General features: G+C 34.3%; 1 protein-coding gene across 1 annotated transcript in view; it reads right to left on the reverse strand.

Annotated features, from left to right (window-relative positions):
• Positions 1-1,591: 1,591 nt before the first annotated feature.
• The window catches only part of LOC115878624, a 46,518-nt gene continuing 33,383 nt past the window's right edge, over positions 1,592-14,726 (reverse strand). The window contains exon 4 of the mRNA XM_030895170.1: positions 1,592-1,738. Coding sequence (XP_030751030.1) covers positions 1,592-1,738 — 147 coding nt within the window. The remainder of the gene's footprint in view (positions 1,739-14,726) is intronic.

Here is a 14,726-nt window from a genome sequence, read left to right on the forward strand (position 1 = left end):
TATAAATAATTGTGGAAGGAATCATATATGATTTGAAGTTGAAGTTTAACCTTCAATAACTTTCAAACGAGTCGATTAAATGAACATTCATGTCAGACCTTTTTTGAAGACCGTTCAATTTCCTACCAGAATATGTATTGATTTTTACAAAACGCTGATTTGTTAGAATGCAATAAAATTCTAAAGAAAAAAAAATTCCTTATTTTTTAAACGGGAAAGAGAAAATAACGATGATGCACCTCTTAATATTAATATTAAAAGCTCCAACTTTACCAGAATTTGTTTTCATCATCCTGAACGATATTTTCACGATAACTAAAAAAAAATATTTTTTTTAATACAAACACTATCTCATTTGTGTCCTATAAAACATGATTTTTTTTATATTGACAATTTTAATAAAAATATTGTTTATAATATCATTATTACGTTATTAATAATTATTTTAGTTCATGAATATGCAACACAAAAATATTCTTTGTCGGTTGAAACTTCTTAAATTTTTGAAAATATTTTTATTTACAAGAAAATGGTTATCACAATTCCTAAAATTATGATGAAAATTGTTTTTTTCGGAAACCTTATAATATTGTACGGTTTGTAGTTATTATATGACCAATCTTCTTAACAAATCTTTAATTTATTTAAAATAATTCTTTCAAGTTAATTTTAAGACCCTCTTATAATTTCAAAAATCTTTTTGTCCCTCATTAAAATTATTAAACTTTTGAAATAAATATACACGTAATAACGCATAACCTGGCTCTTATTTCTTTAAATTTGTTTGCAAAACTTGTATATCTACTAGTACCGTAGACGCAACTTTTATGAAGATTTATTAAAAAAAATGTTAGTTAATATTATACTGATGAAAAATAAAGTTGTAATATGTAATACACTTCTAATATGTAAATTTATTACTACAGTATTACTAATTATTGTGTTTACTTAACGTAGGCAGTTAACCAACTAAAAGCAGCCAACTAAAAGTCTCATGACATTTCTATTCATACACCAGCATTTATGCCTTGCTCTGAATAATGTATTTTCAGATCGATATGAGCTCATTAACTCTGCCGACCATTTATCAACTAGTTACAGTTTATCTCTCTATCTGGCAAATATTCTGCAGTATAGCAATAAGTTCATTTGGAGGACTTAACAGATTAATATTAATAAACCTGTCGCCTCGTGTAAGTTAACAACTCAATATTCATTACTAGTTATTTAAAATATAAAAATAAATTATTTATAACACTTTAAGGTTTCTTTTTAGGGTGTTTGTATAAAACACGTTAAAATGTTTTTAATAACACAGTAATTAAAATGAAAAATAAAAACACCACATCTAGTATGTGTAAATATTTGATAAAAAGCCGGTGGTACACAAGTGTGACACATCGCTTGAAAAAAGTGTAAAAAATAGTATGTACCATTTAATGTATAGGGGCAGGTTCCGTCAGTTCGTAGCTAGTGCCTGCGCTTGAACTCAAAAGAAGTATCTTTGGTAGGTAAGGCCAGGTGTTTTAATAAGGAGTGGAACTTAAGTGAAGAACAAAGCTGTGTAAGTAAGTGTTTTGATCGCAGATTTTTAATCAGAATCGATATCAGCGATGTAGCCACCAGCCATCTCCATTCCGTTCTTGTCGTTCTTGGAGAGATAACAAGTACAAATTGGTCCAGTTATGGGCTGCGGTCGGGATAGTAAACGCAGTCTTTCCCGTTTCTTCTTTTTGCACTATGCGGGCAAAGGTAACAATGGAAAACAACAATAATAAGAAATATTGCAGATCAGTTATCTACTGGCATAAACTAAATAAAAGCAAAACAAATAAAGATCTCTCAGTATTTGTCTAAAACAAACTGGATTCTTGCGATAGTATGGGCTAAAATGTATCGTGAAATATTACCTATTCAAAAATAGTATACCTAAAATAAAATAATTTTACTAAAAATTCCCAATCAAGTGCTACAAAGTCCGGATTAAAGAGGATGCTATTTTTATATAACTTTTCTTTCTTTTAGATACTCATCCATAAATTAACTATAACAGAACGAAATTTTACACAATATAAAAATTCGCATTTAATAAAACAGGAAAAATATTAGAGATGAAAGAATATTGTGGGCTTGAATTCAGCAAGGATTTTATGTTTTATATAAAAAATATAATTTTTTACCAACGTTTGCGTGTCAAAAATAAGATTACCATAAAACCCTTATATTTCAGTTTTATAATTAAAAAATATCAAAAAGTTTATAAAATGTAATATTAATATTTTACTTTTAATGAAAGAAATTTAACATCAAATTTAAACTTCAAACGATTTTTTTTGAGAGCAACTATAATTCAAATAGATTTCATGAAATAAAATATTTAATATTTTGAGAATATAAAATGATATTTATTGATATTATTTAGTAGAATTTTTAAAACAAAAATGTATCTAAAATAAGAAAAATTAAATAATATAAATAGATCTCATTTTATACGGACTGTCATATTAAAACTGTATTTTTAAGAATAAATAGCATATTACAAATACAATTTTATTTTGTCGATCTGTAAAATCACTTTTAATATTAGTAATAAGAATATATAGTAAATATTTTTGAAAAATGTAATTAAAATTACAAAAACCTACCAGAGTTAAAAAAAATTATTAGATCAGAAGAAAATCGGACTCTATGCCGACTTTTTGTTGCACTGGATTCATATACAGTCAGATGCAAAGAAACGCATCAAAATTTTTTTCGTCAAGTTTAAAGTGTTATATTTTTATTTTTAGCCCTATTTTCATAATTTTTTAGCAAACTGTATATGAATCTATCAACTTTAATTTATATACTTAGTTTTTTATAAACTTTAGTATTATAGAGGGTTTATTGAAGGGTTGTTTTTTTATCTTCTTTTGAACTTTAAAACACACTGTGCAATAATTTCGTAAGAAACTTTTCCTAAAAAATTATTTTTCGATCAGAATCATGTTTCCTGAACATTTTGTATTTTGACTCTTGTCAACACATGCCTTGTTAATTTTTAAGAGGGAAATGAACTTGCCACCAACAATTTGCAATTTTTTCACTTATTATTACTTTATGATTTAATTTTTAAATATCACGAGGTGGCTTTGTCATAATATCATATCGACACTGCATTAGAACTCTATATTAACATTTAAAAAAACGTGAAAAACTAACGATACAGACTTGGTTCAAGTAACACTTACAGAACTAAGGATATTAAAAAAAACATAACTGTATTAAGTCTACAAACAAACAAGAAACTTGTAAAAAATACTCTAATCCTTTGTATTGCCTCCCCCAGCTGCTTTAAATTGTCTGGAGTCGTCATGTTCATACTGCCAATGAGGCTGCACATACGAGGAGCAGACTTTCTAGATGCATTTTGTCCATTTTTTTCGAATTTTGATAGTTAAAGAAAAACTGCTATGCTTTTTGCTTGTGTTATGCTTTTTTAAGTGAAACTTACCGAAAAACTGGTATACTAAAAAAATGGATATGAGACAGGTCACTACCCCAAACAGTGGTTGCGTTCTACTTTTATCCCCCTGTCTAAGAAGGCCAATGCCAGAAAATGTGAAGATCATAGACTTATCAGCCTGATGAGCCATACCCTAAAAATATTTCTGAAAATCATACACCAGAGACTTTACAAAAAATGTGAAAGGGACATAAGCGATTCAGAAATGGGGTTCAGGCAAGGGTTAGGTAAAAGGGAAGCGATAGTTGCAACACAGGTACTTGTCCAGAACTGCTACGATCAGAGAAAGGATGTGTGCCTGTGTTTCATAGACATTCGGCATTCGATCGCGTGCAACACCACAAATCAATGCAGCTGATCAAAAGGCTTGATATAGACCAAAAAGACATACAATGCATCGAAAACTTGTACTGGAACCAAACAGCACAAATAAAATTGGCCAATACCATGTCCAATCCCATACAAGTTAGAAGGGGGGGTGCGACAGGGTTGCGTGTCTCCACTCCTATTCAATTTGTACTCAGAGGCTATTTTCCAAGAGGCTCTAGAGGATGTGGAAATGGGAGTCAAAGTTAACGGAGTGTGGATTAATAACATCTGCTATGCCGACGATACGGTCTTGATTGCAGTCAATATACATATCTACAACAACTGGTCAACAAGGTAGGAGAACAGAGTAAAGTAATGGGTTTAAACATAAACATCAAGAAAACTAAATTTATGATAATATCCAGAAATCCAGATGTGTTGAAAAACTCCATTATAACATTTAATACAAGGCCCATAGAGAGGGTAGATAAATTTAAGTACTTGGGCATCTGGCTCTCCGAAGACTGGACATCAGACAAGGAAATTAAATGTCGCTCGGCAGGCATTCTTGAGGTTCCGAAAGGTACTTGTCTGTTCTGAATTTGACCTTAACCTCACATTAAGATTCGTAAAGTGTTACGTGTGGTCGGTGCTCCTTTATGGTACGGAAGGTTGGACATTGAAAGCAGCTGCCATTAATAAACTAGAGGCTTTCGAGATGTAGCTGTATCGCAGAATTCTGAAGATACCTTGGACGGTTAGGTTAACAAATGAGGAAGTCCTGAGACGTGTCAACAAACATGGCGAATTGTTTGGATTGATTAAGAAGAAAAAAACCGCATACCTGGGGCACATAATGCGAAACCCCAAATATCAATTCTTGCATGTGTTAATCGAAGGCAAGATCGAAGGCCGGAGGGGTATCGGAAGGAAGAGAATGTCTTGGCTGAGAAATGTTAGACAGTGGACAGACCTACACGACGTACAGTTGTTAATAAACACCGCCAGGAATAGAGAAGCGATGGAAAATGTCGTCGCAAACATCCCCCTGTCTAAGAAGGCCCATATCCCCCTGTCTAAGAAGGCCAATGCCAGAAAATGTGAAGATCATAGACTTATCAGCCTGATGAGCCATACCCTAAAAATATTTCTGAAAATCATACACCAGAGAATTTACAAAAAATGTGAAAGGGACATAAGCGATTCAGAAATGGGGTTCAGGCAAGGGTTAGGTACAAGGGAAGCGAAAGTTGCAACACAGGTACTTGTCCAGAACTGCTACGATCAGAGAAAGGATGTGTGCCTGTGTTTCATAGACATTCGGCATTCGATCGCGTGCAACACAACAAATCAATGCAGCTGCTCAAAAGGCTTGATATAGACCAAAAAGACATACAATGCATAGAAAACTTGTACTGGAACCAAACAGCACAAATAAAATTGGCCAATACCATGTCCAATCCCATACAAGTTAGAAGGGGGGGTGCGACAGGGTTGCGTGTCTCCACTCCTATTCAATTTGTACTCAGAGGCTATTTTCCAAGAGGCTCTAGAGGATGTGGAAATGGGAGTCAAAGTTAACGGAGTGTGGATTAATAACATCTGCTACGCCGACGATAAGGTCTTGATTGCAGTCAATATACATATCTACAACAACTGGTCAACAAGGTAGGAGAACAGAGTAAAGTAATGGGTTTAAACATAAACATCAAGAAAACTAAATTTATGATAATATCCAGAAATCCAGATGTGTTGAAAAACTCCATTATAACATTTAATACAAGACCCATAGAGAGGGTAGATAAATTTAAGTACTTGGGCATCTGGCTCTCCGAAGATTGGACATCAGACAAGGAAATTAAATGTCGCTCGGCAGGCATTCTTGAGGTTCCGAAAGGTACTTGTCTGTTCTGAATTTGACCTTAACCTCAGATTAAGATTCGTAAAGTGTTACGTGTGGTCGGTGCTCCTTTATGGTACGGAAGGTTGGACATTGAAAGCAGCTGCCATTAATAAACTAGAGGCTTTCGAGATGTAGCTGTATCGCAACCTTGGACGGTTAGGTTAACAAATGAGGAAGTCCTGAGACATGTCAACAAACAGCGCGAATTGTTTGAATTGATTAAGAAGAAAAAAACCGCATACCTGGGGCACATAATGCGAAACCCCAAATATCAATTCTTGCATGTGTTAATCGAAGGCAAGATCGAAGGTCGGAGGGGTATCGGAAGGAAGAAAATGTCTTGGCTGAGAAATGTTAGACAGTGGACAGGCCTACACGACGTACAGTCGTTAATAAACACCGCCAGGAATAGAGAAGCGATGGAAAATGTCATCGCAAACATCCATTAATGGATTCGCATTAGAAGAAGAAGAAGAAAAAAATGGATACAGAATTATAAAAATATTACACCTATATCTGAAAATATAGTTTTGTTGATTTACGAAAAAATTGAAACTACTGACTGTCCTTTAGACGTGAAATTTCTCTAATTTTTCTGCTACCGCGCCACGGTCCGTATCTCCAACTATATGATCTCCAGTTGTGGTTCCATTCATTTTATTTTAAGTAGAATTATTAAAAAATAAAAAAAGAAATTGTAGAAAAAAAAATACTCTTCATCTGGCAATGCCAAACAAACAGCAGTATGTCCACAGTATAAAAGGACATACTTCTGTTTGTCTACCGCCAATGGACATACATCACATAGAAAGTCTAAGGTATTTTCGCCATTTAATTCGAATAGGATAAAATGAATTTAGAATGTCGTTTCTCACATAATATTGTAACTCTGTGTGTGTAGTTTGCAATGCCACCTTGGGTTGAAAATCTTAAAAAAATGGACAAACTGTATTTAGTAAGTCTGCTCCTCATAATATATTGTGTTATGTTTTACCATTCTTTTTCAAGAACCAAGCGAATATTCATAATTTCGGCCGTCTTCAATAAAATCAATGATTTTTTGCATAATCTTCGACACTAAAAATGATATTCAATCGTACACAACAATAGTCATCAAAGTCACCTCGTCATTATGAAGAATAACATCAAAAAGCAACGATAATGAAAAAAATTTAGTTTAGTGAAAGTACTTTTTTATTTATAAACATTTATTTAATTCTGTTTTTAGTATTTGTTTTTATAGCGGCAACATAGATAAATTATCTGTAAAAATTTCAACTGTCTAGCTATAACGGTTCATAAGATAGACCTTTGTGACGGACGGACAGACGGAAGGACAGAGAGACGGACAGACGGAAGGACAGAGAGACGGACAGACGGACGGATAGACGGACGGACAGCGAAGTCTTAGTAATAGGGTTCCCATTTTTACCCTTTGGGTACGGAACCCTAAAAACAAAATATTTAGGAGACATGGTTCTGACCGAAAAATTATGTTTTAGGAAAATTTGAACACGAAGTTATGCCATAATAGGGTAAAAAACAACTCTTCGATTAATCCTGTATAATAAGTCAAATACTAAAGGTTATAATAAACTGAGTTTACAAGTTAAACTCGATATATTTATATACAGTTTGCTAAAAAAAATCAAGGAAATAGGGCTAAAAATAAAAAAATATAACATTTTAAAAATCACGAAAACCGTTGCGTTTTTTTGCATTGAGTGTAGTATATTGTACTTTTTATGGCTAAATTATTTATTAGAAATACGATTTTATTTTGTTGATCTGTGTTAACTGATTAATATTAAAGTTTGGTTTGGTTTGGAAATTGGATATTGAAGAACCACGAGTACGAATGCTTTGCAATTATGTTTACTATTAGATAACACATTAAATTTACGTAATACGAGTATATTGCATTAAATCTTTGAATAAATAAGCTGTGGTATTTCTAAAATTAAAATTTCAGGTTGCTCATTTGGCGTAACTTTTGTTGACATCAAGGGAAGCCTAAAATATTCACTGAAAGGAAAATCGTATTTCTTGAGTACATTCATGAATTAAACATGCAATTAGCATCACCTTTTGGTAAATTCAGATCCAGACTGCTAATTAAAATGTACAGATTTAGCAATACAGGGTGCTACAAATTCGGAGTACGAACGTTGGTATCGCGGAAACCGTAATAGATACGAGGATGGTTAAATTGGGGCAAAGTTGCGCCTTGGGATGTTCACCAAGATAACGTCAAATTTTGTTTTCAAATTTCAAGGATTGCTGAGTTATTTGAAAAAACGGATTTTTTTTGAAAATCTATTTTATTTTTTCCTGCAACGGCCTAGCTACGTCGAGACACCGGTTCCCATTAGAACACCGAAGTTAAGCGACGTAAGGCAATACTAGTGGATGGACGGGTGACCGGTTCGAAACTTTGTATCGTGCTGTTGTCCAAAAAAAGGCAAAAGTGTAAAATCTATTCATACACACTGCTCTTTCACGCCGGTTCGAGGCCGGATGAGATCGGATATCTCGGGAGTAAGAGTCGATTTAGACACCTGCCAAGTCGGTAGGCCATTAACCATGATATGGCCGAGGACCGCGGTTCGGATTCCGCGTAAACAAAGTAGGCCCCGTCCAGATTAGCCCTGGCGGCAAAAAGGAGACGTTAACTGAAATCTTTTTTTGTTTATTTTTTCCTGGTGGTTACTTTTTAGAAAATCAAAAAACTACTTGCACATTCTCGTAGCCACTTTATTAGGGTTATCTGATTGTACTGAATTAGCTGATAATTTGTGAGATACATAGGCCAACTTGATGAAAACTACGGATCGGCATTTTTTATTTCAGGTTTTGAAAGAATTCGGCCTCCTGAGTACAATGATATGCACACTTAATATTTTTTTCGGGCATTTAAACACAATTTATTTAAACTAATATCAAGTCCGGCCCTGTTTTTTTTAAATATTAAATCTATTAATTTTTGCAATATTGATGAGCTTTAAGACTTAACAATGTCTCAACATTGAATACGGAAGATATAAAAAATAAATAATATAAATATATAATATAAACAATCAAATCAATTCCCAAGATTGGAAATGGTCGAACAGTATAATGGCAAGTCTGGACCTGTCGCCAAGGGGCGGGGGCATTACTTGACGTCATTTGTAAAAGTGAAATCAATTCACCTGAACATTTACAACAAAGAGTACAAAATGCATTCGGAAGTATAAGAAGAAGATCTGTTGAAAGGGATATACATAAAATTGAACGAAAAATAAATGTGTGCAATAGGGAGGGTGGTAGGTAAACCTATCGAACATGTAGAGCATTAGAAACTTGTTTGTAGAAGTTGGTATATTTATAATAACTACGATTAATATTATGCATAATATTAATCGTACATTGAAATTTCAAATTCACAAAAAAAGTTAAAAATAATATCTTTTAAATTCTTTGGGGCGCTATTCTGTGCACGGCATCGATAATCGTCGGTATCGGTAAGTTACGACAGCTCTCGATACGTATTTGTATATAGTAAAAATGTGTTAATTGTTGTTTTCATAGTTACCAATCGGTCCTATGGCAGATATCGCAAATTTGTACCGACGAGGATCGGTATCTCTACCGTGACCTTGTTAACCTCACGGTAGAGATACCGAGAGTCGTCGGTACAAATTTGTTATATGTCCTATTAATGACAGCTAAAACTATGACAACAACAATCAACACGACGCTCATTGGCCGTGCGTACCGATAGCTGTCGGTAACTTACCGATACCGACGGTTGTACAGAATAGCGCCCCGTATATTATTTATTTGGATCTTTCAATTTACTCGATTTTCCTTATTCATTGTTAATTAATGCTCATTAATATTGTTGCGATGAATATAATGAGGTTAAATAATTTAAAAATTCAGATAAAATAATTATTTAAAATAGTAATTAAAGAGTTTTGTTGTTATTAAAGTATCCAAAACAAAAAAAATAGAAAGTGTGGCATATCGTTATACTCGGTAGACTGAATTCTTACAAAACATCAAATAAAAAATGCATGTCCGTATTTAAAAAATTAAGTTGGCATATGTATCTCTCATAAATTATCAGCTAATTTGAAAATCTAAAAATATTATCAGATAGCCCTGACAAAGTGGCTATGAGAATGTGCAATTAGTTTTTTGATTTTCTAAAAACTAACGACAAGGAAAAATAAAATTTATTTTCAAAAAATCCGTTTTTCTCAAAAAACTCTAACTTTTTTGATAGCATGATATTATTGTTGATTTTTGATAGTACCTAACCTGACCATTCTTCGTATCTGTTACAGTTTCCGAGATACCAATGCTCGTACCTCGAATTTGTAGCACCCTGTATACTAGGTGATAATGAAATCATTGTAAAATATAACGTTCAATTGCTTTTTAACGAAAAAACGAATAAAATTGAGTTCAAAAGTTCTATTTTTCTTTCGAGAAATGCAGATACTGCTTCTGGTTTATCCAGGTAGCAATTTTACAGGTAGCAATTTTAAATTGATATGACCCTGTATATTTTTTACATATTTCTAAGCAGCTTAATTTTTTCCATTGATGTGTTAGTGATATATCGTATGGTGCATTGAAACATAGAACATAGGAAATCCCATGTAAATTTTGAAAAGGTAAAATATTATCTCCCCAGATGATTTTATGCAAAAATTGTATTAGACTTTTTTAAACAGGCATTAGGCGTTAATGTTGTACTTTCGTCTAGAATTCCGTTTTATTTGGCATAGGCATCTAAATGTAACAAGCATCAAAAATTTAACTTCAAATTATTAAAATAGCAGCAAAGATATGATTTTGTCATTTTTAAATTTGACGTCACATGTTTGTGTTTACAAGAATTTAAGATGGTAATTTTTTTCTGAATTGGAATGATCATGTACAAAAGAATTAGTTGAAGTGGTAAAAAGTATTCGCGAAGTATGACTTGATTGCTGGTCATTACTCGACCACACGCAGGCCAAATAAATAAAGAAATAAAACAAATACTGGTAACTAAAGGAAATTAATTAAACTACGAGCCTTAACAACTAAATGTTCGGACAAACAAAAATTTATTTAAAATTTTTATTTTCATTAACTGAATTATTTACATTTAAGAAATACATTACAAATATATTAAAATCTAACATTTCTAATGAGTATTTAAATAGTTTAGTTTCTATAAACATTAAAATAAACTGTAGGCCAATAAATAAACAAAATGATTGCACAATATTGTGACAACTAAATGTTCGGACACTTTAAAAAATATGGCGTTACATCGGCATGAACTTTTGCAGCCACTTCAAGCCTGTTTGGCATTGTTTTTATTAATGATTGACATACGCCAGAGTAAAAATTTTGCCATAATTCACTTAATATCATCGTCAAATGGGCAACGGTTTCTTGGGGATCGTGGCACAATTTTTGTTTTGTTTTATGCCACATGTCTCGATAACATTAAGGTCCGGACTGTGTGAAGGCAATGAGAGGACCTTGATGTTCATGTCCCTAAACCATTTTTTAGTAGTTTTAGTTGTATGGCATGCCCCGCCATCGCCATCCTGTTGAAATATAAAATTATTGTCCTGGTCTTTACGAGAACAATTGGTTACAAGGCCCTTTGTCCTTCCCACTTGACACAAGAATATTTTTCAAAATTTTTTGATTTTTTGACGCATCAATTATGCCTTCTACCACCTCATGCTTTTCTGGGCCTATTTTGGACATACTCCTTCAAATCATAATGCCTTTAGGAAATTTCACTGTCCTTTTGAGGCAATCTTTAATCAAATAGACACTCTAGCGGTGTTAATTATATCGATATTAAGGTGGCTCCTGTGCACATGTAATCCGTGCACTTGCCATTTGCGATTGGAATTATTAGCGTCGGATTGGGAAATAATTAAATATTTTACCTTAATGTCATTTTTGTAGTTTGTAACATCAGAAGTCCCAATCCGACGCTGATAATTCTAATCGCAAATTGCAAGTTCAAGGAATACATCTGCACGCATGCATGATCTTTATGAAAGATGGACAGTGGAATTTCCTAAAGACATTATGCTTTTAGAGTTTATGTCCGCTATGGGTCTAGGAAGGTATGAGGTGGTAGAAAGCACAACTAATGTGTCAAAATATCAAGAAATTTTGAAAAACAGTTTTGTGCCAAGTGCGAGAGTCCTTTACCTGGTTATGAATTTTATGGTGCGTTTAGACTTGAGCACGCACGCACTGATCCTCCGCGAATGCTCAAGTGTAAACGGCTGTGCGCGCACGTTCACTCTGAATCTGTCTGTATGCGAGCAGCCGCGAACGTGAGCCGTCTGGTGTCGGTTTTTGGTCCGTGCTCAAAGGGATTTTATGTGTGCGCGAACGCTCAATTTGCACCGGCAATTTGTTTTGTCTGCGTTCGTGCGTGCGTGTGTGATTTTTTTTTCGTTTTCTTTATTAAAATTATGGAGTGGATCAATGAATTTTCGTTATTATTAATTGAAAAATATGAAAATTTGCCTATATTATGGGATGTTAAAGATTCTTTGTAATATTAAAAAATCCAAAAAAATATAACGCATGGCAAAACCTTGTAAATAAAATTAATATTGAATATGTCGATATTATTGAAATTGGTATTCTAAAATTTGTATCTTTTGTTCGTAATTTTTGGTATTATTAAATTTTATAAATATTCAAAGTCGGGCCTGGTCATTCTTGCAAAGTTTTTGAACTGATCTCATAGCCCTCCTCAGACACTAAGTTGTTGCAGTAAATTATATCGATTTCTAAAAATTTGGGTTTGCCACCAGCGACGATGTTTTCGATTTTTCTTCTTTTTAATAATTGAGCTGTGCATAACAATGACTGCAGCCTCGACTATTTCTTGGACGCCTATTATTTTCGCCAACACTCTGGTGTGCGCGCACAAATAGATCACTTCATTCGTCGAAAAATAAGTTTTTAATTTGAATACGGAGCCGAGAGCGCGAACGAATGCCGTGCGCGCACGCTCAGCTCGTGCGTGCTCAAGTCTAAACGCACCATTATATTTCAACAGGATGGCCGGGCGTGCCATATGGCTAAAACTACTAAAAAATGGTTTAGGGACATGAACATCAAGGTTCCCTCATGGCCTTCGCACAGTCCGGACTTTAATGTTATCGAGACATGTGGCATAAAACAAAACAAAAATTGTGCCACGATCCCCAAGAAACCGTTGCCCATTTGACGATGATATTAAGTGAATTATGGCAAAATTTTTACTCTGGCGTATGTCAATCATTAATAAAAACAATGCCAAACAGACATGCAGTGGTTGCAAAAGTTCATGCCGATGTAACGCCATATTTTTTGAAGTGTCCGAACATTTAGTTGTCAAATATTGTGCAATATTTTTGTTTATTTATTGGCCTACAGTTTATTTCAATGTTTATAGAAATTAAACTATTTAAATACTCATTAGAAATGTTAGATTTTAATATATTTTTAATGTATTTCTTAAATGTAAATAATTCATTTAATGAAAATAAAGGTTTTTAATAAATTTTTGTTTGTCCGAACATTTAGTTGTTAGGGCTCGTATACTAATTAATAAAATGTTTTTAATAAAATGTTAATAAAGTGTTCCACATTCACAGCCAAACAATATCCCAGATGGTTGTAAAATTTACGCCTCATAATACAAAGCTGTTATGAAGAGATTCTATCGGAGGACTTCTACTCCAAATGAGATCGGACCAAATGACCCCTTTTTATCACTACTACAAACCATTCGAGGTGAACAAAATGTACCAAGGAATGTGGACAGATATAACATTTCTTCAGGATGGACCTAACCTGGCATACAGACGGGTCAAAGACCGCTGAAGGAACAGGAGCTGGAGTATTTGGGGAAAGACCAAGAGCAAGCTTATCCTTTTCCTTGGGTAAACACTCAACCGTATTCCAGACAGAAATCTTCGCCATTCTACAATGTGCGAGAGAAAACAATAGAAGAGCTTATTCAGGTAAGCACAATATATACACAATATATACTCAGACAGTCAGGCGGCACTTGGGGCGCTTATGAGCCCAAAGGTATCGTCGAGACTCGTCTGGGAATGCCTGGGTGAACTGGGAGCTTTGGCACGTAGGAACATAATTAAATTATTCTGGGTGCCGGGCCACAGCGGCATCCAAGGCAACGAAAAAGCCGATGAGTTAGCTAGGCAAGGATCATCGGCATCCTATCTTGATCCAGATCCAGTACTAGGAATACCCAAATGTATGGCCCGTAGTGCACTGAAACTCTGGATCAGGGAACAGCAGAATGTCCATTGGAGAAACAGACAGGGGCACAGGCACAGCAAGACTTTTATCCAAGGACCTAGCTCTAAAACCGCAAAAGAGCTGCTAATGCTTAGCAGGAATAATGTGCAGATTACAACAGGCCTTTTGACAGGACACATGGCTGTCAAAAGTTATCTGAACGAGCTCAACCTTGATACAGGTTGAAGTCTTGGCTGCAGACTCTGCGATAAAGATCCTGAAACAGTGGAGCATATAATATGTCATTGCGAGGCTCTGGATCGCAAGCGACACTTTTTATTTGTGAAAGCTAGGCTAGAACCGGAGGAGCTATGCTCCCATCCTATCAAGGACCTGCATAAGCTAGTGCAGGGCACAGGGATAGTAGAATGGGTGCAGATATAGAAAGGGGACAAACACAATAGGCCTCACAGGTCGCAGTGTTTCTGACAGAGCCCCTTGTTATGAAAAAAAAAGAGAATCTTTAGCATTCTACAGGGATGTTGTTCATCAATATTTCTGAATTTACTGTACCCATAAAGACGGTTTTTGTGTGTTATTCACAAGAAGAAGTCGTTCGGCGGTAGATTCTGTGGTCTTTTTCTACTGTAACCCCAATAGACGGGAGTCAATGGTTTACTTTTCTTTAACATGAAGAAGATTATTCAAGTCATTGTTGTTTTCTTCCTGTTCATT

This window comes from Sitophilus oryzae, unplaced genomic scaffold, assembly GCF_002938485.1.
Source record: "Sitophilus oryzae breed Bouriz unplaced genomic scaffold, Soryzae_2.0 scaffold_151_pilon_pilon, whole genome shotgun sequence".
In the NCBI taxonomy this organism is placed as follows: Eukaryota; Metazoa; Arthropoda; class Insecta; order Coleoptera; family Curculionidae; genus Sitophilus; species Sitophilus oryzae.